The sequence below is a fragment of the Balearica regulorum genome, chromosome 2, assembly GCF_011004875.1.
Source record: "Balearica regulorum gibbericeps isolate bBalReg1 chromosome 2, bBalReg1.pri, whole genome shotgun sequence".
In the NCBI taxonomy this organism is placed as follows: domain Eukaryota; kingdom Metazoa; phylum Chordata; class Aves; order Gruiformes; family Gruidae; genus Balearica; species Balearica regulorum.
In genome coordinates, this window is record NC_046185.1 from 92,550,332 (window position 1) to 92,574,711 (window position 24,380).

At 40.8% G+C, this 24,380-nt stretch overlaps 1 protein-coding gene across 1 annotated transcript in view; it reads left to right on the top strand.

Moving 5' to 3' along the window:
• MYLK4 (myosin light chain kinase family member 4) overlaps positions 1–24,380 on the top strand; it is an 83,963-nt gene that overhangs the window by 52,795 nt on the left and 6,788 nt on the right. Inside the window, exons 3-14 of the mRNA XM_075744920.1 lie at positions 8,392–8,458; positions 8,952–9,414; positions 10,245–10,264; positions 13,070–13,175; positions 14,019–14,112; positions 16,306–16,415; positions 17,507–17,648; positions 20,039–20,109; positions 20,844–20,972; positions 21,497–21,649; positions 22,005–22,077; positions 23,675–23,741. Of these exons, the coding sequence (XP_075601035.1) occupies positions 8,392–8,458; positions 8,952–9,414; positions 10,245–10,264; positions 13,070–13,175; positions 14,019–14,112; positions 16,306–16,415; positions 17,507–17,648; positions 20,039–20,109; positions 20,844–20,972; positions 21,497–21,649; positions 22,005–22,077; positions 23,675–23,713 (1,467 nt within the window). The 3' untranslated portion in view covers positions 23,714–23,741. The remainder of the gene's footprint in view (positions 1–8,391; positions 8,459–8,951; positions 9,415–10,244; positions 10,265–13,069; positions 13,176–14,018; positions 14,113–16,305; positions 16,416–17,506; positions 17,649–20,038; positions 20,110–20,843; positions 20,973–21,496; positions 21,650–22,004; positions 22,078–23,674; positions 23,742–24,380) is intronic.

Below are 24,380 nucleotides of genomic sequence, written 5' to 3' on the forward strand. Positions count from 1 at the left end.
AATCAGTCCTTGCTTCTGTTAACACGACCCTTATCACTGTCTCTTCCCTGCATGATGACAATTTTGAACAATGCTGACCCTGCAGAAATGCTGGCCACCAGGCCAACATCTCCTTTATCCTAGGTGAACTCCATATGGCAACACTGAGCAATCCTGCAATCATTTTAGACATACACAGTCTTACTCTGTTTCCTTACAGCTGTGAGCAAGGTGATCCATTCGCTACAGGTAATTTGGAAGGACAGTACCTGCTTTTGTGCACTGCTGGAGATGGTCAGATATTTTGGATGATGTGCCTATTTGTCATCCACTCTGCCCCACCTATGAGAAAATGCCACCTCTTAGTTCTAATGGCTGAGCTGCCTGACAGATACTTGGCTGTCCCCAGCCTGATTCTGCAAAATAATCCAATCATTCCTGATTACTAGTAGGTGATGCAATAGGTGTCTATGGATACATCTGGATAAGGCAGATTATGTTTACATACTGCTTAATTGCCTGCCTTCCCATCCCTCCCTCTTTAGAGAGGTGCTGCTCTTTGCTTTATTAATTGTAGGGTTGTTTTTTAATTTTTCCTAACTGACTTGTTTTACAGAACCATATTAAGTAGGGAGCAGTGGAAAAGGCAGAACAATGAGGAGGGAAGAGGGGGAATGAGAGAGAGGTAAAGAGGGGGTGATAAGCAGGTGGGGAGTGTAATCTCTCTCCTGGCGTCAGCAGGAGCTGGAACAGTTTCCAGATCACAGGCTCCACAGGGACTTTTTGTGCTCTGTGAAATACAGGGATCACTCTCCTCTGAAGCTAAATTTCTACTTTCCTGCCTTTTACTGCCATCCTGAAATACCTCCACTGCCTCGTACAGGAGGTTAGTTTATTTCTGGTTTGGGTTGGAGTTATAATATTGTGTAGCCTGCAGACACTTCATGCTTTGTCAGTGCTGCCAAACGTCTCCAAGCTGTTTTCCACCGAGTGCAGCGTGACCCTATCACCACATGGCTGAGAGGAGTAGTATGTATTACTTGTCGTTTTAAGTTATTTTCTTACTACTACCACCCAGGGAAATCAGCAGTTCTACAGTAAGGGTCTTTAAAAGTCTTGAGGTTTTCCTCAAATTCACCTTTTTAAGTAGTCCGTGATAATCCTGTTGCAAAATGACTCTGTAACTCCATTTTTCAGTCCTATTCCTTCCACTTATCAAGAAAGAGAGTAAAATAATACCTCACTTATTTCCTCCAAATTAAACAGTTTAGAGATTCTGTACTATTAACCTGTGAATACTCACTTAGGGAGTCAGAAAGTCCCTTTTGTTGCCATTGTAAAGCAGCGTTGGACCTTTCTGCAGTTTCCTGCAGGTTGCTGTAACTTCAGTCTCCTGCCATTTCTACAGGCTTTGCCACAGGACTAATAACTATGAGCAGTTTGAGGCTGTTTCCCACACTAAAAACACCCCAGCAGCAGGAGCTGTGTTTTCTGTTTGAACCTTCTGTCTCTCCCGTGCAGGTATCACACAGCAATTGCAACTCACTGGCTGCTTTAGTAGGAGACTGCAATGAAACTGCTGTTTGCCACGTGTGTTTAAAGTCCATTCAGCCTCAGTCTATAACTGTTCTGATTTCTTCATTTTGCCTACAAATACTAATGAGTCCCTTATGCATTATTTAAAATCTCTCCAGATTGGCCATGTTCTGTGATTCTTTTCATATTCCAGCCAAATAGGAAGGAATTGTTTCATTTTCTTTTTTTTTCATCTGTCTGCAAGAGTTTCTGCTGTCCTCAGTGGTTTTGAGGGCAGAGGCTTTCTGCAGAATCTCAGCAGATGGGTTGTCCGCTGCTTGGGGACAGTCAGTGCTTTCACCTGCCGTTATACTCAGGAATGCTCTTCTTCCCCTCAGGACAGACCCCTTTACCTAAATATGATCTTGGTAGAGATATTTCAGTTTTTGAGTGAGCTATAATACAGTAGTTATACTTCTCTCTCTGACTTTGTCTATAAAACCCATATGTTTTCTCCAGACAAGACATTTTCTTCTTGTTTTGATCCATTTTCTCCCTTACTGACAGCCATAGGAGGTTTTTCATGCCCTTCCAATTCAGAATGCTTTTTAATTTTGCTTTCATGTAGCCTCTGAAATTGCTGTCTGCTCTACAATGTTTCCTGGGTAGGATCCTGCCCTGGGCGCTGTTGTGGTTTTGCTCTCTCTATAACTCTGAGGAACGTGTGGAATCAAAGCAGGCACAGCTGATTTGTAAATACCTGCATGCCACCTCAGATGGCTTATGGGCATGACATTAACACCTGCGTGTTACAGCAACTGTTTTAGGAATCCATTACAATTCCTTTGCAAAACTAGAGAGATCTCATGATGAAGATGAAGAGATAATTGCTGAGTGCAAGAGAACAAGACAAGGCAGGTCATCCGAGAGCAGTCCTATAAAAGCAGCAGGTTCCTCAAAGAGGTGAGACAGTGGTAGGAGGGATTTGCTCAGACAAGAGGTCTTCACCTCCTCCAGTCATCTAAAATCCACCTTTTATCATCAGAGATCCTAGCCATTTAGCCACTTTTCAGGTGAGGACTCCTCTCAGCCCCTATCAGGAGTCAGATCCATCTGCCAGTAGTAAGGGCCCCATGGTTGAATACCTCCTGTGCTAGGAGAGTGCCATTGCAACTAAATGCAGGGTCTCCACCACACTGGCTTTTGATGACAAGGGTACCTGCTCTGGAATGCAATTAACTTGGTGCCATCCTGGCATCACCCTGGGTTTTGTGCACATGTGCACCAGTGAGGAGGAGCGGTGATGGCTGGCTGGGCAGCAGCCCCAGCAGAGCCTGGGAGGAGTCCCACCACATTCCATTTGCTGGTTGCTGCCTGCACGGTGAGGCACCGCAGGAGGAGGTCTGTTTATAAAGGGGAAATAAAGAGACCCAGGTCTTCCCCTCGACCCAAAACCCCTTCTTGTTAAATGAAGTGCATTATTAGGAAACCTGCGTTTCTGGAATCCAATTCAAAGTGAGTCATCAAAGCTGTAGGGGATGATTTCTGAAGTTCATAACCCTTTGGAAATCTCCCAACAGTGTGATTTCCCAAAAGCAGTTTTAGGAAGGGCGGTTCAAGAAGTCTGAAGATACTTATCATTCATATAATTGTACACTCAGCTCAAATTACTAGAGCTGAGAAATACTCTCTTAACAATGAGGCTACTTAACTGATGCTGTAGCAAAAAATTGCCTGAGTAGTTTGACAGATGAGTGGTTTATGCCTGCAGCTAAAAAGATCTGCCACTGATTTGGCTTTCAAGCTAGATTTTTTTCCTCCTTTCTCACACTGTGACAATAGTGGAGCCCACTTTAGAGGATGAGCCATTTAATGGTAAAAGAGAAAATGTGGAGAGTATCACTTAGAAAGTTTTGCAGATCTGGCACAGATGCATATAAGGCATGCATGCACCTGTGAAGCACATGGGACCCTGTAGGTCATCACACATGTAAGGGCATTGAGCAGTATAAAGAAGGGGTAAATGTGAGACTATCTAATATGTTGGTAAGATAAGCAGACAGATTGTCCAGTGGTTGTGCTGGCCTGACGTTGCCCCTGATTTGTTCAGGTGAGAAACCCGAAAGTAATAGCAACAGGTTGATTTGATTTCCCAGACGAAGTGAAAGGATATGTGTCAAAGCCAGGTAATGCTGAATGCTCTGGTCTTAGGAGATGGATTAGTAGCCTCAGATTTGTTGGTCGTTATTACAGGCCTCCATGTATTCCAGACACATTAAAATTATACCAATAAATTCAACTTAAGAAATCTACTTCCAAAGCTCTTATGCCTGATGTTGACTCTGTTAAATGACAGTGACTAGACCTAAAGGCAAAAGTAAAGATGTTTAAAATCAACCTGTTACCGTTAGTGCAAATCGCTGTGTCTTCACCATAGCAGATGGCACACTTGAGGCTATGGGCTCCGTCAGGAGCCTGGTTGCATGAAAGCCTCTTCTACTCTTCAGAGTAAGATTCCCTGTTTTGAGAAGAATGGCCTGTCAGGAGGAAGCATCCATTTGAACAGGACAGCCACTGCTTCTGCACTGCAACAGGTGGGAAGTTGGAAAGCTGAAGTGAGGAATGGGCAAGGCTTTGGCTTCACTGATCGTCAGCTTCTCATCGAGGATGGTGTTATTTCAAGGGATTTTTCAGTATTTAGTATGTGTCTTCATGCAGAGGATGTTACCTCATTACCAATGTATTTTCAAGGCAGCAGGTCACATAGAAGTTCTCTTGTATTTCCTAGTGAGGGAATCACTATTCTCATGGCTCAGAGGTTACTTTTGTGTGTGATATTGAAATATATTTGTGGCTTGAGTTTGGTTTATACAGAAGAAAGATTTGTTTATCTATTTCAAGGAGCTCTATATTGATCATGGAAGAGTCAAAATCTTTGCCTGAAGGTGCCAGTAGTTTGTGTAGTGTAGCAAAAAATAACGACATGGAAGAAGATCTTCGCCTGCCGGTAAAAGCAGAATTTCCATCTCTACGTTTTGTATCATTTATGAGTTTGTATCAAAAATACATTCACTGAATATTGTACATTGCTGGGTGGAAAAAAAGGGTGTGTATTGAAGAAGAACACAGAAGGGAAGGAGAGGATGGATTCCAGCTTTGGGGGTTAGCACAGGAGGCATCACCACGCATGCCGTTGCCCCAAGGTCTCTACTGTATGCAATGAGTTCTCCTACGTACTGATGTGGAGATACTGGGAGCATCCACTGTACTGTGCTCAAGCAACAAAGCCCATGGCTTTTTTCTGGCTGTTAGTGAAATTAATTCATCACAGAGCTCAACTAACTTAATCATGTTGATAAATGGATGGTGATCGGGTCTTACGCAAAACCAGGATATCTTGCTGTAATAAAGCTCTGAAAAGTATCTTAAGAACATGAGAAAGAGACACCGAGAAAGAAATGTGGTTTAGGCATATGCAAAGTTTCGTGTCTCGGTGTTGGCTGATTGAAGTTGAGAATAATGTCTTGCCATCAAATGAAAAGTGATGTGGTGATAAAGAACCTCTAACGAAAAGATTGAGGCTGCTTCGTGAGGCCATTCATTACAAACATTTTTGCAGTAGGAAAAAAAAATCAAAGTTTTATTAGGTGAATAAAAAAAAATTGAAAGTTAGCTTGGAAAACATTCCAAGGGTAGGACAGCTACAGTATAAAGAAGGAATTTAACTAAATACAGCTCATTAAAAGGGAGTCAGATGTCTATAAAAACATTAATTTCTCACTGCATTTGAAATTTCTGTTAAAATATATTGTATTTAGATGTATAACTGCTTATTGCTTAATTTCTGCAGGCTTCTAAAGTCAATTTAAATAATTTCCAAAGGTGGGGTTTTTTGTTTCCTTTGGTCTATACTGACGTTTTAGCCTCTGGAGTATCTTGCATTATTCTGTTATCATCATGTGGGCTTTTATTCTGTCTCTGTAACTTAGGGTCTAGCAATACTCTGTATGAAAGAATATGTTTAAGTCTGGAAAATGTATTTTTGAAGACACAATAGCAACTTGTGTAGGTACACAAGCCAGCTAGGACACCTTTTTGTTTTGGTATATTTTGCAGGGTCACAATGCAACCTTTCATATTTAACCTTTATTGGAATTAAAATGAAAACTTCATTGAAAGCTTTTGGCTTATACGAATAGGGAAAATGACTGTAATGCCATTAACCTCATTGTGCATATTCAAGTCATTAAAGAAAGGGGCAAAAAATAAGGTGGAGGCATAATTTCTGCTATGAACTGTTGATTCTAATAGTTTTAGAAAATGCAGGCTGGAAAAAGTCACATGTCACCACAGTTCAGGAAGAATAACACATAAATAAATAAAATCCCATTAGAGATTAAGTTAAAAAGCCCCTTAAGAAAGCACTGCTAACAGACTGAAGGAAGAGGAGTGTTACGAAGGGACAGATACATTAGCAAACCACCACACCTTTCGGATGAGATTTTCAGAAGAGCTTGCTGGCCCTGGGTGCTCACGGTCTGTGGGCTCTCTTGGAGCAGCTGGCTCAACTGCCTGGGCTTGGGCATCACAGGGAGACTGCAGGGAGGTCTTTGTGCCTCCCGTGGCGTGCAGCTGGCCGGGAGGGACATGTTGACTTCTGTCAGCTTCACAGAACCTGGCACAATCCCACCCTTTACAGGGAAGTAATAATGAGCAGAAGTTTGTGTTTTTATTGCCGGGTCAAGATTTGACATGTTGGAGTCATACCTTGCTACAAATAGCAAAACAGAGAGAAAATTGGGATGCTTGTGTAAAGACTACTCGTGTGTCTACAAAGAGTCCAATATCTACTCCTTACATTTGTATATCTGATTCTAGTGCGCTACTGACTCTATATTTATTGCAAATAGCTGCATTTATTGATTCTGAAGGATACCAGTAAATGTTTCATTTGTGTTCTTTTTTTTTTCCTCATTTAAATTAGTATGAGCTCCTCATCTGCTGTTTAAATATAAAAGAGATCAGAAATGATGCTTGAATAAACACCATAGTAATTTATGTAACATCCTGACAGTTTCAGATATTCAGCATCATCCAGTGTTCCACCAGACGGATTTTCAAAAGCTGGCTTCTGTATTTCACACCTGCAAACTACAGCAATATTTAGTAGGAAGCGTTGTGTGCCTGCAATTAATTCTGAATGCAGAAGTGAAATCTGGCCCCATGCATCAAAGAGGTTGGAGGCTGTTTCTCTAGTTATTTGTTCAGCTGACTGTATTTGATCAGAGCTGATGTCCTCAGCGGTATGGTGAGGTTGACATACTTACAGGAATCCAATTGCATTACTAATTGCGGTCACATTGCAGAATGAATAAGTCCGAGGCTTTTCCCTACTTCTTTTAGTGCTTTTCACCGTTAAAAAACCAGAGTGAGCACTGGTTGATTCGCTGTGATCCATCTGGGATCATGAAATTTATATTTAAGTTCTGCGTGAATAAAGCTTCAATTTATATTTCAAGGGTACTTACCTAGTTGTATTTAGGCCTTTTTCATTTTGTAGCTTGCAACTTTCTGGGACCAACTACATCCCAAATAGTTGTCGATCTCAGTTCTTATGCCGATATTATGGTTTCTTTGTCCCTTGCAGATCAAGATTTTCTGAACAAGGCCTGCTTGAAATCCTTTCATGCAGTTTCATCCAGTTTTTCTCAACTCTTTTTTGCTTCTCATGGAGTATTTATTCTGTTGAACTCAGTGTTTATAGCGGCTATGCATTGCTTTAATTTCATGCCTATTTTCTATATAGCCTGATGAAATTAAAACTGAAAAAATAAAGCATAAAAAATGCTTTACCCGGGCTTACCAGACAAATGTTTACTAATGGGACTGATTCATGCCCAGAGTACAATAAAAATAAGCAGTGGGACTCCTTGCATGATTAAGACACTCAAAATGAAGTGCCTGGCCCTGTATATTTTGTTGAAATATGTATTACACTGCTTCAGCTGGTAGCTCAAAGACTACCAAAGTAGTCTTTCTGGGAAATGTTTGGAGATATCTGCATTTTTCACACCCTGTGGATCTATTACTAATAATGATAGTGCCAGTTTTGTAGTACTGTGAGAGCAGGAAGGCAGGTGGAAAAGGAGCACCGAGCAACAGCAGACACCATGATTTACTGTGGTCACTGTCCTACTACAAGCCTAGGAGTGGCCGATGGAAAAACACACTTAGCAAATGGCATATCAATTTGAGTAAATAACCATAAAGGTAACAGTAATAGCAGTTTTTATGAGGACCTGGCTTGGTGTAAAGCACCTCTAGATGTCACTGTAACATTGCAAAATGTAGATAAGAGAAAGCTACAAAGCTGACCTTAAGGTTTATATGCTCCAATTCCTGGTAACTGTTTCGGTCAGGCTGTAATGAATTATTGGATCATTAAAAATGCTGTTACTAGATGTTGATTAACAGCAAAAACCTTTTTGAAATCTGTCAGTAAGACTGTTACTGAACATTTTACTAGAATATTAAATATTACTAGCTTTGGTTTAACTAACCTAGTTTTTAACAGCAAAAGCTAGTGCAGAGCAACAGCTCATTTCTGGATGTTTTTTTTCTTTCAGTCCCCGAGGCTCCATCCTGATCTTTTTTGGGCTGTATTTATGCCAACACTGATGTTGATTACAACTGAGATCATTTCTCTTGCTTTATACTGGTACCAATCTGATCAGCTTGGTAGTGATTAAAATAAGGACCAACATTTATAGGAAAAACATGACTTAGAACACAGAGTACTTGGATTTGACCAAAAAAAATCAGGCTGCAATTTCATGAGGAACAATGCAACATAAACATTGTAGATACGGACTAATACATCAATTGCCTTCTCCACAGGCCATCGAAGAAAAGTCACATTTGAATGAGACGGGAACAAAAGAGAAGAAACCACCAGATTCAACAGGTTAGCATATTTATTTTTGTCGTATCAGTTTCTAGTTCCCAAGGATACAACTGCACAGATACTCTCCTGAGCAGCTCCAGTGAAATTGGTTGGGTTACATGTCTGCTCACCAGCATGAATGAGGATTGTCGAAGCCACATCAACCTACTTTTCACGTGCCTGAGCACATGGCGGCAAACTGCTCAAAAAAGGGCTTTGCATGAGGTGGTTATTAACTTTGACTTGGCTGACAATAAGTTTGAATGAGAAAACCATTTTCCAGTGCTGTGTCTGAAAGGAAGAGTTTGTGACCCATGATATCCCCATTTTAAAGAAGCAGTCTGCTCTTGTTTAAGAGACATTTATTTACTCTGACCTTGTAAGTGGGAGAGGAAAGCAAGTGCCTAGTTCAAAATGCAAGAGAAGTTATGCTAAGTGTGCAGCCCTACTTTAATATTGTTACTGACTACCAGAGAGTTACTGACAGGTTCCTTGGTAATCTGTTTACTTACAGAGGGGGCCATCCAGAAGAGCCAGTCCTGCTCTCAGGAAGAAGTTGATAAGCTCAACAAAGAAAATGCCGAGAGGGAGAGTTCTGTTCTGCTTCAAATGAATCCTGCCAAATTTCATACTGAAGGGCCAGAGGAGAAAGGAGAAAGTTTGGCTCTTGAAAATTACTACAAATACAGGAGAAGCTCTGTTCAGAAATCCTTCGCTACAGAAAAGCAGCAGGAAGAAGATGGTGTGGATGATGCTTGTCAAAGGGTAACTAGGCAGGAGAAAGAGAGTGAGTCCCCAGCAGATGGGGAGAGGAGAGAGGAACATCAGGTGTGTGGAAATGAAAGACAAGAGGAGAAGGCGAATGAAGGGGAGGGAAATGCTGATAAGAGTGCAAAAGAAGTTAAGCAACCACCAGCTCCTTCCCAAAATGAAGATGAGGCAGGACAAAGCCATGATCAAGAGGCACCAGAGGGAAGGTAAGGTCTGAAGCTCAGGCTGCACATCTTAAAAGACCTGTGCTCTAGAAAAAGGCGTAGTTCAGGTCAAAGTGGCTGGTTAATATAAATATTGGTGAAAATCCAGCCCAATAGAAAAGTGTAAAATGAATTTATCTCTCTAATCTGAGCTCTAAGCTGAAATTATACCCTTAAAAAAGACAGGCAAACAATCTACCATACACAGTACTATCAGCGTGCTTTGGTTGTTTGCTTGGGAAATAGGTTAGGAACATGGGGATTATGTTAGGCTATTCTTTGTCTCTAAGGAGAATTCTCCCATTATTATGTTTATATACTGCAGCATCATATAACCTATAAGCAAAGCAAGGTAAATTAGGCCATGTACCAGTTGAGAATTAAGTTGCTGCAAAATGTAGTAACTTAAGCGATAATGTAAAACTGTGAAACTTTGCCCAATTAAACTGATAAATTTGTTTACTGTAATTTTTTCTTTGCTGCATTGATATATAGTCCTTCAGGGATAAACCAGGTTAAGCTCTCAGGAACCTATATGAACAGAGTGAAATCCCAGTGCTCTCCCCTTGCTTTAAAGGTGAGATTGATAGGCAAATGTTAAATGTAGAAGAACTCAGAATTTCAGTAATAGAGAAATATTTTGCTGTCGTGATTACCTTAGGGGTCATTTTTATTTCTCAAAGTGATTATTAAACCGGTTTATTTTACACCATGAAGCAAAATACCCTAATGTTATTTGAGTGCAATATATGTGTAGGCATTTTTCACCTATGTTTCTAAATTTGCTCTGCTTTAAGTGTACCCTGCTCTAATGCCATGTTTTGTCCTTGCAGGTGTAAAGGCTGCGAAAAAGGTACAGGAAATTATAGTTCAGTCACTCAGCAGACCTGCCAATTTGAGCATAGTGGTAGCAGTAAACATTGAGTGAATGATGAAGACCTAATCAAAGATGACAACAAAAAGAGCAGGCTAGATGCAGAAAGTGCTGATGGTATATGTAAAACTAAAAGAAGCTCTTACAGGAAGTATTCCTAAAGGCAAAGTGTTTGATTCCACTGATATTCCAGTGGCAATCAGAGACATCCATAGAACAGAATGATTTCATGATTGTAATTAGTAGGGGGAAAAGGTGTGCATGGCAGCTCTGACGGGAAGCAGTTGTTCATGGGCCACATCCTAAGCTGATGGGAAGTAACACGGTTCTGTTTGCTTCCATCTTAGAGGCGTGCTTTCTGGCAGAAATTAATTGCAACTAATTTGCTTCTGCCACAACTACTCCACTAATACTGTCCTCTTTCCCTCTTGTTTTTAAAAAAAGAGCTAAAAATCCTAAGTATAAGAGTGGTGGGAGAAATTATATCATGTATAGCAAAATTGATTGACTCATGGAAGTGCTGAGAACATGAGTTAACACAGAATCTGCAATGCTCTGGGTGTAGCCTGCAAAACCATCTTGCTCATATTCGTACCATTGCAATCCGAAGTGAGAACAACTGCAGCCTATAAAATAAAGAAATACAGATTTTTGTGTGGAAGCCTGACTGATGCTGTTGAACAGTCAGGTGAATGGTGCTCAGGCACCAAACTCTGAAGCGGTACTTACTGGGGTGAAGCAGAGATTTCTAATGTTAGACCTCCAGCTTGAGAATTTCAGTACCTATCCCTGTATATGCAATGACGGCACATGAGAGGATGGCCTGAAGGATTTGGAGATATACGTGTGTGCGTGTGCATGCATAGGACTCAGGATGACTTTATTTGCTTTGGGAATGGGGGGAGAGTGGGAAAGGGAAACATTTATTAAATGTTTGTGCTAGGTTCTTGTAGCAGGAAACAGGACAAAGTGTACCACAACTTTATACTCCATAACCTGTCCTGAGCTCTGGCAGATTGTTAGGGATGACATTAAGGTTACAGTGTCTCTCTTGGAGCATCTTTGATCTGTAATGGGAGGTCATTCTTGAATAGGGAGAAATCCCCTCTGGTGTGCAGGAAAAGAAAAATAGAGGGTCCGTCACTGGGAAAATCTTGAAGGCTAAATCTTAGGCATAGTTTTAAAGAGGCACTCTGGCCTCTTTAAAAGAACACTTCCTTGCCCAAAGTTTTGTAACATTCTGGGAGCTTCAGAAAGACATTTTCTTCCGTCACTTACATGCTGGAACCCTTGGAGTTTGTGTTGTTAGAGTCAAATTCTGCCTTTAGGGTACAGGTTTTCTTGGCATTTTGTGGGTCTTGGTGACATGCAAAGGCCTATACTTAAGGACGTGCAATTCAAACTTTGCAGAATCCCAAGTAGGTGGCAAACTTCCAGAAGCCCCAGCTTTTCACAATTCCTTGACCATGAACTAACTTCCTGACCATGTAAGTTATTAACACTGTCAAAAAAAAAATCTAGGTACACAGCTGGTGTCCTGGAAAAATGGACATTCACTGTGAATAAGGACAATCTACTGCTGCATTAATGACCAAAGTGTTCCTGCCAGCTACATGCTGTCATGGGTTCTTTTTGTTTGTGTTTTTAATCATTTTCACTGGAGTAATGAACAGTTTTAAAATTGCTCAACAAGCCTCACACAAAAGGGAGCCGGCATTCCAAACCAGAGAGCTCATATTGAAATGCTGGGGCTCTAGCCCTCCCAACCAGTTGAAGAAGTATTTGTCACCTTGGTCAGCCAAAGGTCACTCTCGGGAATATCAATCAAATGAAAAACAACGTGGGTATGAAATTGAAGTCACAAAATGCAAAAAAATCCAAACAGAAATTAGGCATGCAGGACTGGTCTCCAGCAAGGATTTTGACATCAGAATGGCAGAATGGTCCAGCACGTGGAGGTCTGGACAATAACACCAGAGACCTGCATTTGTGCTGGAACTCCATACCTGCTGCAGCGTGATGTTGGGAACCCATCTTTTCTCTGTGCCCCTCTTTACCTTTTATCTGCCCTCTTTTTTTAAGGACAGAAATTCTTCAGAGCAGCACGTGACTGTTACCATGTGTCCTACCACACTGGGTCCTGAGCCATACTGGAAATCCCAGGTGCTGCCTGGGAGGTGAAACTCTCTCATGTGCACAAGCTCTAAATGTGATCTTTAAAGGTGATGACCACACTGTGGAGAATGACAAGTTGTGTCAGTCAGTAGAGAAGGGGATTCTTCACTATGAACAATAAAAGCTGGGAAATAGCCTCTTTTAGTTGGGCCTAGAGGAGAGCTCCATCTCTCTTCCTACCCCACTGGAGAGTTACAGTACACAGTCACCTATTAACAGTGCCTGTGGGGAAAAAAAACCCAAAAATCAGAGAAAAAGGTGAATTCCTTCCAAACAAATTGCTGAGGCCCTTTGTGGGCATGAAGCTACATTGGTTTAGTCGAGTGGTCTTCACTTTGCCTCTTGCTACTGTTATGCATAAGATGCTAACTTAATGAAGGAGTCCTTATTGTAGTAGTGTAGCTCCCCAACGACACCCTGTTTTCTAAGCCAGAGCTCCTGGAATAAACCCTTTCTTAAGTAACAGAGAAAGACCTATCTATAAAACTAACAGTAGGTGTATCCAGTTCTTAAATGAGCTTATCTGGGGAAAAGAGGGACTAAAATATGAGCTAGACAAGCACTGCATGTGACCACTCATATGCTATCTGTCTGTTTTGTCTTTTGTAGATGATAGTTCTACTCCACCAGCACCATTTGATCACCGGATTGTCTCAGCCAAAAGGGTGGGGATCAGCAGTTATTATAATGTCAGCAAGAATGAAATCCTGGGAGGGTAAGTCAGGTGAACCCAATCAACATGGATAACAAATTTACAGCGTAGCCCTGGTGAGGTGAATGGAAGCAACATGCCTCACTAGAGCCAAAGTCATGAGAGTCTAAGCTCTAACAGTGCTTTAGAGAGAGATGAAAACAGGAGGCTGATTTTACTATGTGAGTGAATTTTGGCTTAAGGTTTGGCACCAGCAGACTTGGCTTGTATTTGGTATTGCTCTAGGTCAGCCAGCTGCCCTCAGGCTTTATGATAGGGCTCCCAGGATGCTGTAACGCTGTACCTCACATTGCAGCCAGCAGGACGTACAGACACGTAGCCTTCTTTCTCTCAATGGGTCCCATCCCTGAAAACACGTGTATGCTTTCAGATAGATCAGCAGGCTAATCTGAGAGGCTATGTGGTTACTTGATCTCTCATGGTGACATTAGGAGAGTGTGATACTGTCATTTTTGATGGCAGCATGGTCTTGGGTAAGGCTTTGTTTCATCATGAAATCACAACCCTCCCTTGGAGGAGAATGATGAGATGGAGAGGGATGGTTGTGCACATAAGTGAGTTATTATCCTTACAGTATGTTGACTTCCCCGGGATTAGGCATTGCATGTTATGAGGTGATTACAGTTAATCATACAAGTGGGATAATATCAGCTAGAACAGTGTGTGATTTTAGTGTGCCTAAATGAGTAGTAGCAAGTCTAATCTACATAACAAAACAGCAGCAATAGAGCAATTTAAATGGAACCCAGTAGGGGGGGAGGATAATTGCTGTTGTTTATAACCTAGTTTACATTCTGGGCCAAGACCTGTACCACTGGATGATTTTTTTCTCCCTTTTTTTCCTAGAGGGCGTTTTGGTCAAGTGCACAAATGTGAAGAGAAAGCAACAGGTCTCAAGCTAGCAGCCAAAATTATAAAAGCGAAAGGTCCTAAAGAGAAGGTTGGTAGAGTGTGATATTAGTCTTTTGTTCTCCAGTGGATCCCACACTGTTCTTCAGACCATGGCCAAGTGGCTCACAAGCCATCACACTCATAGGACCTGCTAGATTACCATTGGCTCTAGTTCTGTTTCATAGAATCATAGAATCATAGAACAGTTTGGGTTGGAAGGGACCTCAAAGATCATCTAGTTCCAATCCCCCTGCCATGGGCAGGGACACCCTCCACTAGACCACATTGCTCAAAGCCTCATCCAACCTGGTCTTAAACACTTCCAGGGATGGGGCCTCCACAACCTCTCTGGGCAACCTGTTCCAGCACCTCACCACTCTCACAGTAAAGAATTTCTTTCTAACATCTCATCTAAATCGACCCTCCTTCAGCTTGAACCCATTACCCCTGTCCTGTCACTACACTCCCTCATAAACAGTCCCTCACCATCTTTCCTGTAGGCCCCCTTCAGGTACTGGTAAGCTGCAATTAGATCTCCCCGGAGCCACCTTTTCTCCAGGCTGAACAATCCCAACACTCTCAGCCTGTCCTCACAGGAGAGGTGCTCCAGCCCTCTGATCAGCTTCATGGCCCTCCTCTGGACTCACTCCAACAGGTCGATGTCGCTCCTGTACTGAGGCCCCCAAGTCCTTCTCCTCGGGGCTGCTTTCAATCCATTCCTTGCCCAGCCTATAGTCGTGCTTGGGATTGCGCAGACCCACGTGCAGGACCTTGCACTTGGCCTTGTTGAACTTCATGCAGTTCGCACAGGCCCACCTCTCCAGCCTGTCAAGGTCCCTCTGGATGGCATCCCTTCCCTCCAGCATGTCGACCTCACCACACAGCTTGGTGTCATCAGCAAACTTGCTGAGGGTGCACTCAGCCGACAAAGATGTTGAACAGTGCCGGTCCCAGTACCGACCCTTGAGGAACGCCACTTGTCACCTTTCTCCACTTGGACATTGAGCCATTGATCACAACTCTTTGAGTGCCACCATCCAGCCAATTTCTTATCCACTGCATGGTCCATCCATCAAATCCATGTCTCTCCAGTTTAAAGACAAGGATGTCATGCGGGACAGTGTCAAATGCGTTGCAGAAGTCCAGGTAGATGACGTCAGTTGCCCTTCCCTTATCCACCAACGCTGTAACCCCATCATAGAAGGCCACCAAATTTGTCAGGCACAATTTGCCCTTAGTGAAGCCATGTTGGCTGTCACCAATCACCTCCTTCCCTTCTCCAGAACTTCTAGTAACTCATCAGAGTCCTCTTTTTGTGTTTTCTCTTTTTTTTTTAAATCTTAATTTTTCCAACTTTCTTTTCAGCAATTTGTGTTTCTTCGCCTTTCCTTTTTTTGCTTTCTGCTGTTAATTCTATTAGTATTTTCTTTAATGGTAAAAACACGTCAGGCCTGTGACATAGCATATTCCCTCCCACGCACACTGTAGCCTTTCTGCAATGACTTGATGTTACCCTGAGGGTTGCTGCGAACAGGCATGATTTGAGCTCCTGATATCAACATAAATTCAGAGAAGAATTAGTCTGGCCTGTTTTGCAAACCTCATGGCCATCTGGGGCTTGCTTTCACAGGAAAGAGATGCATAGCATCCTTTATGTGCCAGTGGTGTCATTAATGGCATTCAAGGGTGGGATTTGTCTCAGCTAACTGGGGTTGCTAAGGTCAAGCTGCGGTCAAGCTGATCACCAAGAATCCCTTTATAGTCAACGAAGAAAGACTGGTACCACCAGAGAATGATTCAGCCCATCTTAAACTGTACGTCTAAAATAGTTGGGCTTAATGGAGGTACCAGTCTCTCTCTCTCCCAGCTGCAAAGGGAGGTTTTGAGGACTGTCCTGGACTTTTCTTACACAGCTTGATTTGTTGAACCAAGTCTTATTCTGCTTCTCTCTTTTCTTTACGTCCCCATGAACCCACCACTTGACTATGTGGGCTCTCCCCTTCCTTTCCCCCCCAAATAGCTTATTACTGAAGCAGTCCCCCACTTTAGCTCTGAGTTCAGTCTAGTAGCTCCTATAGCCTTGACACCTACCACTGCAGGAGCAGTCAAAGGAAAACCCTATGTTTGGTTCCCATGAGAGAAAACATGAAGATAATGTAGATGTCTGGTTCAAACTATGTCCTGTTTCATGTAGCTTTCTTAGAGAAAAGGCTTCTGTAACAATACTCATGACTTATTACAGGATGAAGTAAAGAATGAAATCAATGTCATGAACCAGCTGAATCACGTGAACCTCATCCAGCTATACGATGCCTTTGAATCAAAAAATGACATTGTACTAGTCATGGAATAGTAAGTGTGTTGTTTTCTTTCCCTTTCTGTCTTTACCACTTTTGCTAGAATTGTCCATTTCTCTCTTACTTTCTCCTGAAATTAGACATAGAGCTTCTTACAGGTGGAAAGAACATATGAAAGATGTTCTCGGGAACAATAAAAATGGAATTTAAGAGAAAATTTTTCCTATGCAGCCATTTATGCATTTTTTCCAGTGATGTGCCACATTGCAGGTACTGTAAAGCCACTGCTCCATTTGAAGATAGAGCTATGTTATATATCTTCTCTTTAATTTCAATTTTTAATTTGTGTCAGCTAAGAAACAGACCTCTCAGAATATCTCCAGTTCTGTAAGGCAAACAAGAAGACATCTTACACCGAAGAGGAGCCAGCTGTACGCATTGTGCCTAATCATTATCCTGGGTGCCTGAATGGATAAACCTGTTTTTTATCCTGGGTTATCAGGCTTATTGGGCACAAAATAGCTGCCTTAAAGTCAAGTTAAGCAGATGATGTCTTAAGGAAGCCAAGAAGGGTGTAACTAAACCATTGAGAGGCATGGCAGAAGGTTTAAAGTTATGTGACTTTGGCTATTCTGGACATCCTCAGATAGTCCTCTGAATTTGGTCTACATAATTAGCATATCACAAAAGGTAAATTTCTGTGTAGCTATGAATGAGTAAGCTGTGGGAATTCTGAAATGTGATGAGAAATTAAGAAGTAATTTTTGTTCACTTTAGATAGCTTCAAATTGAAATTTTGGATCATATCCCTCTTAAACTCTGAGGGATGAGACCGTGGATTTAAATGCAGATTCTCCAGCATGTTGTCTTGGTTTTCCATGTGACTTCATTAATTTCACTGGTACAAAATGATGACTTGAGACAGCATAAGGTTCAGGTTTCAAGACTTCTGTGCTTATCAATGGTTGGGAGACTGGAATCTCACACCTTGAAGAAGTTCAGGCCAGTACGCATCAGAACGCAGTTCCTGGAAAGTTCAGATCAGAATATAAGCTCATATTGTAGACCCACCTTACTGAACTTCACTGTGAATGCATGGGATTTAATTTGGACTTGGTCACCACTTTATTGTCTTTTTCTCATCAGTGTGGAAGGAGGAGAGTTATTTGACCGAATTATTGATGAAAACTGCAATTTGACGGAGATGGATACTATCTTGTTTGTAAAACATATCTGCGAGGGAATTCAGTACATGCACCAAATGTACATTCTTCATCTGGATCTCAAGGTAGAGGATTTTGTGCAATGACAGCTGTGGAAATTCTTATTCTTAATGGTAGGCCATATAGCTTAGCAGATTCTCATGGCAGAAACAACAAAGGTCCTTATTCTGCTTTCCTTAGACCAGTGTGTATTTACTTTAACCACATTGATATCAGTTAAATTACTACAGTAAGTAAATTAGATGAGAATTGTGGTCATATGTCATGAAGCCTCATAGCACTCATTGCCTCATAGCAATTTTCCACAGACTGATTTTACAGAAAGCCAGCAGCTCACTACAAATATCTTGCTATTTTCAATTTTGATATTTGGATCTCAAGATATTATTCAAATATTATTTAATTCAGCTAAACAAGATCTCTGTTTTGCACATAAGCCATGGAGTAGCAATTATGCCTATTTTTTACCATGCTGAAAGCAAGGCATGAGTGAGTGGAACTAAATTCAAGGGTCATTCAGGATCAGTGGAAACCCTGCACATCTTTCTGAGGACTACACTACACTGTCATGTTCATGAAAAAGCATCAATAAATAGCCAGCTTAAGGGAAAATACATTAAAATGTACTTGCTAAAATGAAAGAAATTAAAATAGTGCCTGATATAACAAATACAGTGCATCTATGTTGAGTTAGGCAATAGCTGCTAGTGCAGCTGAAAGCCCAGAGAAGGGTGGCAGATTCTCTGCCACGTACTTGCTTAATTCTCTGAACTATTCAACTATATACACAAAAAGTCCCTTCACTTCTTTTTAAAAACAAATCCACCAATTGCACATTCTTAATCTGGTTGACTGTTAATGGTTAACTGTCACCCCTTAGAAAACATCTGTTGAAAAGGTATTTTTCATTATATTGTACATTTGAGCTGGCTCTTTCTCCCTTAACCCAAGTTTTTATCAAATAACAGACTTGTTTCTTACCTCTGTTTAGTGCAGGAATAAAACGGGATGATGTCTTTAGTTTTATGACTGGCTATAAAGCTTTCTAGTGATCCCTGAGCTTTGCAACAAAGCAAAAAGAAACAAAAAGTGCACAAGACAGTTTTCTCTTTTGGTGAGATTTTTATTATGGCTGCTGTTTTTGGCTTGTAATAACTGAGCTAATATAGTACATCTTTAATGTTGTTAGCGTATATGTTATTGCAGTGGTTAAGCAAATGAGCAGATGCTTGTTGGGACCTCCTTCAGTTGCTAATCGATGACCAGTCTCACTTTTCCCTTTCTCTGTAAACATCCAGTTACCCAGAAACCTGTCAAGCAGAAGTTTGCACGTTTCTTTGGGACACATCAGTTATGTTCTTGGAGATGGCACAGTTTTAATATGAACTGCTGAGAAAAAGATACATGTACAATCCAAGAAATTCTTCCCAGATACCTCTTTTCATGTGTTTGCCAGCTATGGCTTCTCCCTTTTGTTTTGCTTGTTCATATATTGCTGTCAGTAACAAATGAGTTTGGGGAAGAAAGCTTGAAATTGAAAGAAAATTATCCTGACCGTAATCATCCAGGACCTCAGAAACTATGGACATATGGTGTTTAAAAGTCCTACATGTAAAATGAATTAGTAATGGTGACAAAGGTTAACTAATGTTTTAAGTGTTGAGGTCTGTTTTGTTTCAGAGAGGTTTCAATGAGCTACTCAATGACGGAGTAGCTATAAAACTGCTGGCAGTGAATACGAGACTGTATTATTTTAGGTATTTACATTTCAAAGACAATTGGCCAAATTCTGTTCTCAGTCCCTTCTGTATGAATTTGGAGTAATTCTAGGAAGTTAATGGATTCCTGCCAGGGAAGTGAAGAACAGCATTTGGCCCTATGAAAATCCGGAGGGTTTTAACCTGTGAATCCTACCTTTTGCTAAAGTATCTAAGAAAAGCATAAAGTTGATGTGACTAGCTTAATATATCAGTGTTCAATTGGACAGTTACTGCCAGAACATTTGTGAACTCAGAAACTTAAAGCTGCAAGAGAAACTTCGAAGCCCAACAAATTTGGTGGGGTGTTTGTTTGTTTGTTTTGGTTTTTTTTTTTTTTTTAAATCGGTGTCAGTTTATTAAGGTGTGTAAAATCCCAGCATCCTGAAACCCCTCTTTGGAAGTCTGCATTCTCTGTCCCCCTCCCCCTATTGAGTTCTTTATCTGAACTGCTGCCTTATGTCAAACTGAAAAGCCAAGGAGAAGAAAAAGCAGTTGCGAGGCACAGAACACATGACCCTAACTGCTGTCTGATAGTGGGGGGGGAACCCATGCAGAGAAATCTGAGCAAGGAGGAAAGCAAAAGGTGCTTATGAAATGGTGGCTGTATTTTTAGTGTTTTTCTACCTACAGTTTGCTAAAAGCACAGTTTCTCATACTTGTTTCTCATTCAAGTGTTTTTTGGTTTCTCTTGGCAGCCTGAGAATATCCTGTGTGTGAACCGAGCAGCAAATCAAATAAAAATTATTGATTTTGGATTGGCAAGAAGGTATGTGCATGTGTTCTTGCTAATAATCGTGAAGGAATTAGGAAACAATGAAAAAAGTATTACATGTCTACAATGACATATTAGATACATAATGTTCTCCTACTGTTCTTCAGGCAAATTTAATGTGGCTCTTTTAACCAGGGATATCTTTTAATAAGGAATGTTTGGAGCTGAGTAAAAATATTTGTTCTAAAGCCTTTCTTCAGGTAAAAGCTTGAAGGAGGGCTCATTCTGACTGAGCATGCACGTAAGTAGATTGGAACAGCCAGAATGGACAAAACTAGTGGTACATCTTGTCTGATCTCGTCTCCGATGTTACGAGATTCTTCAAAAGAGTGTAAGAGACCGTCAAGGACTGTTACATTATATCCCATGCTATATCGCTTTCTAGTTTAATTAGGTACCATAACCTCAGTGAAGGATTTACTGGTTAAAAATTCCATACCTATGATATGGAGAAGTCCCAAAAGAATGATAACAGCTGCTCTGGGGAGTCCTTGAAATCTGAATGTCTTCCTTTGTACAGCAGTTGGGTTTTGCCCTGAAGTATGATATAAAGCTTGCAAACATTCTTCATTCTATCTATGGGTATATTTATTTTTACTCTGTCTGTCCTTGTGTTCCTACTGAATTTCCTGTGTGCTTCTGAAATCCCTGTAAGTGCTAAACAACTTATGGTACAACTTTAATTAGAGCTATAATTTATGTTCTCTTTTAATATTTCCATTTCCTAGATATAAACCCAGGGAAAAACTTCGAGTTAACTTTGGGACTCCAGAATTTCTTGCTCCTGAAGTTGTGAATTATGAGTTTGTCTCCTTTCCTACAGACATGTGGAGTGTAGGAGTCATCGCTTATATGCTGTAAGTAGGATTCAGTCTCTGCTTTGTAAGCTATTTCTAGGTTGAACTGTGTCAGTCATCCAAATTTGTTCTTATACTGGAAGGTTGACAAAATCTGTACCCAAAATAGAAAATATAGGCTTCTTTCCAAATTCCATATTCAGTAATTTCTCACCTTTTCCAATCACCATGAACTTTTCTTCTTTGTTTCATTGCACATTTCTCATGAGGTTTTGAGCATCACACTTCCAAAATCATGTAGACTGCTTGGTAACTTCCCAGTAGGTATGTGCAAGAGTGGTCAGAGGTCTAGAAAATATGACCTACCATGAAAGACCATAATGCTTGGTTTGTTAGGCAAGAAGGGTGATTATTTAAACATGCCAATAGAAGAGAGAATGGGAAAGGTCTGGAGACTTTCTTAGACAATAACATGTTGCAAATTAGGCCAGGAGTAACAGAATAGTCATAGGTGGCACATTGGAGATCATGTACAGGAAGGGGAAAAGACAGGAGGATTGAATGTATTTTTTCTTTTACTTTAGCCTCAGTGGATTATCTCCTTTTTTGGGTGATGATGACAATGAGACTCTCAACAATATCCTGTCCTGTAGCTGGGATTTTGAAGATGAGGAATTTCGAGGTGTTTCTGATCAGGCCAAAGATTTCATCTCAAAGCTTCTCATCAAGGAAAAATGGTATATAATCCTTGTATCTTTGAAATGTGTGTTCCATGCTATTATGTCACAGTTGTGCCACTAGTACTGCTCCATTGCAGAACTATCATGACTCAGCAAAAGGGTTTATGTTCATGTAGAATATTATAATGCCACTTCATTGATATTGTGTCATTATGTCCATAAAATGATCTGAAGTTACCTGAATGTATTTTTGCTGTGAAACCAAACTTAACTTTATGGATTAGCTGCCATCTGGTGTAGTGTGCTGATATGACAGCATTGCATGATGTCAGATCACATGACCTGTAGAAGATAATTCTCGAATTGTAAGATTCTAGGAAAAACACTTAATAGCATTCTGGTTTTCCTTTAGCTGGAGAATAAGTGCAACTGCTGCCTTAAAACACCCATGGTTATCAGACCACAAGCTCCACTGCAGACTTCAGGTCCCTAAATTTAAATATCCTTGTGCATTGTAGATCTGCTGTTGCCTTCTTGTGTTGCCACATCACTATTTGCTTTGACATTTTCTCACTTGTTTTTGTGTCCTCCTTGCTGCTATATTTCTTGCTGCTGTGAGCCACGTGTGTCCCTTTGCTTTGATTTAGCTGTTATAATTTGCATGCTCACACTTGCTCATCAATTCTTGCATGTCTGGGAAGAAATATATGGTTAGGCAGTTGCTGTGTGTTGCGGAGTGGATCCATTTCTTAGCAAAATGAGACTATTTACAAAATGAGCACTGAATTACCACATGAAAAGAGTTTTCTAGCAGGGGATGGTTCTGCTTCCTGCTTTAAAAACCCTTTCATGCTCTCCTGAAGTCCCCTATGACTGCTGTTAGATTTCATCCTCTTTCCCAGGGATACCTTTCCCAACAGAACCTGGAACCTCAGCCAGTGCTCAGCTTTGTACTTAAGTACCTTCTTGCCCTTTGAGGGTAGCCAGTTTAGTGGCCAACACAAATGAAGCAGTTGAGTTGGGCTGAGTTGGAGGATCAACAAGATTTTAAATAATTTCGAATATTCCTCTGTTAAGTAGTCAGTGAGTTTGGGAGACTCACACTGTTGTTGAGCTTGCTGTTGGCTGCGTCTAAGTGAGTCCACTCCAGGGATCACTGGTTCACAAGGGGATAATTTTAAGCAGGTTTCAGAATTTTTACAGCATTTGAAGTACAATATTCACTTCCTCCTTTGCAGACAAAGCACATCTATGTTAAATGACTGCTGTATTGCCTAGAATGTATACATCAAGGTGTCTTTTGAACTACAGCTATCATTAAGAATTAAGAGACCATTTTATTAATTAATAAAATAATCTTATTAAAATAAGAGCAAAGATTATGATGATAAGAAAGCAGTAGTAGCTCTGCCGATGAGATGGTGTGGGTTCTAGGCAGGATGGACTGCAAGATGTTCCTGTTATACAGAGTAAGGATAACAAGAAGTAGTATAAAATGGGAAATAATAACAATCAAATAAATTATTATAATTTTCATTGAAATGTAGTATAAAATGGGAAATAATAACAATCAAATAAATTATTATAATTTTCATTGAAATTCAGTTTATGTGATAATCTCCCAGAACAGATATGCCCATGAGATTATTAGAAGATGTATAAGATTTTTATAAAAGTAAGAGAGTTTCCTAGAAGTAAGTATCCCTTCAGAGGGTTTCATAGAATACAGTTTGACTCCTTTAGTTGGGCTTCAGTTGTGCAACCTGGGGAACAGGCTGTCTTTTCCAAATGCTGCAAGAACACGAGCTGCTTACCTGCTGTGCTGCTTCCCATGAAAAATTTTCTTCTGGGGAAACCCTACCCTAACAGAAACCTTGCAACTCGTGTCGTCCTTTGTAGCTCCTCCCCTGGTATTTTTCGTTCATACTTCGTGTGCTTTACAAAAATAGCTTCACTAAACATGTTGATGTTGTGGTGTTCTGCCATTACCTTAAATAGAGGTAAGGTGTGATTGATCTTCAATTAATGCTCCAATAATGTCATCTTTCTTTCTTTTTTTTTGTTTTTCTTTTCCCCTAGAAGAAGGCTAAAGGTGTGTCCCAAGCACCCCCGGCTCAATAACCTCTCTGAAAGATCTGCCAAACAGAAGGTTTGTTTCAGGTCCCAAGCATTTCTTCAGACATAAATACTGTAGCCCCTGTGGAAGGGATCAGTGGGCAGCCAAAAAGCTTGCAATGTCCAAAGTGCACAGTCCAAACTGTATTCATCACCACCATCCTTGCTGTTGTTTGGAAAGCATTCAAAATGTAAACTGACCCTATCACTTATACCAAGTCACAGCAATATGAAAAAAAAAAATCATATATATGAAGCCATATGTGCTGCAAACCCTGGCCATTTTAGAGGGAATAGTTATGCTCCCACTGGCTCTCATGGGGCAGAATTTCACCCAATAATTTTTCAGTGTTGAAAGCTTTCAGGTTTTCATGCTGTGGTTAGCAGTATGGTTTAAAAAGGGTAGAAATATGAAAAGTAATTACTTTTTAGCAAAGGCACGGGCCAGACCCTCAGGGCAGCTCCACTAACTGTAGTGAAACTTAAGTGAGGTGTCCCCTAAAAGAAGCTGCTCCACACTTTTGAGGACCCACTTCTAACAGGGCACTTCTCTGCCCTTTTAGCCTGTAGCAACCCAAAGGATTTTGACAGAGCATCTCTGTCCTTTTTTTCTGGCTCCCTGTCTTTGCCCTTTCATTAACAAACACTTCATTAGTGGTTCTCAGACTGGCTT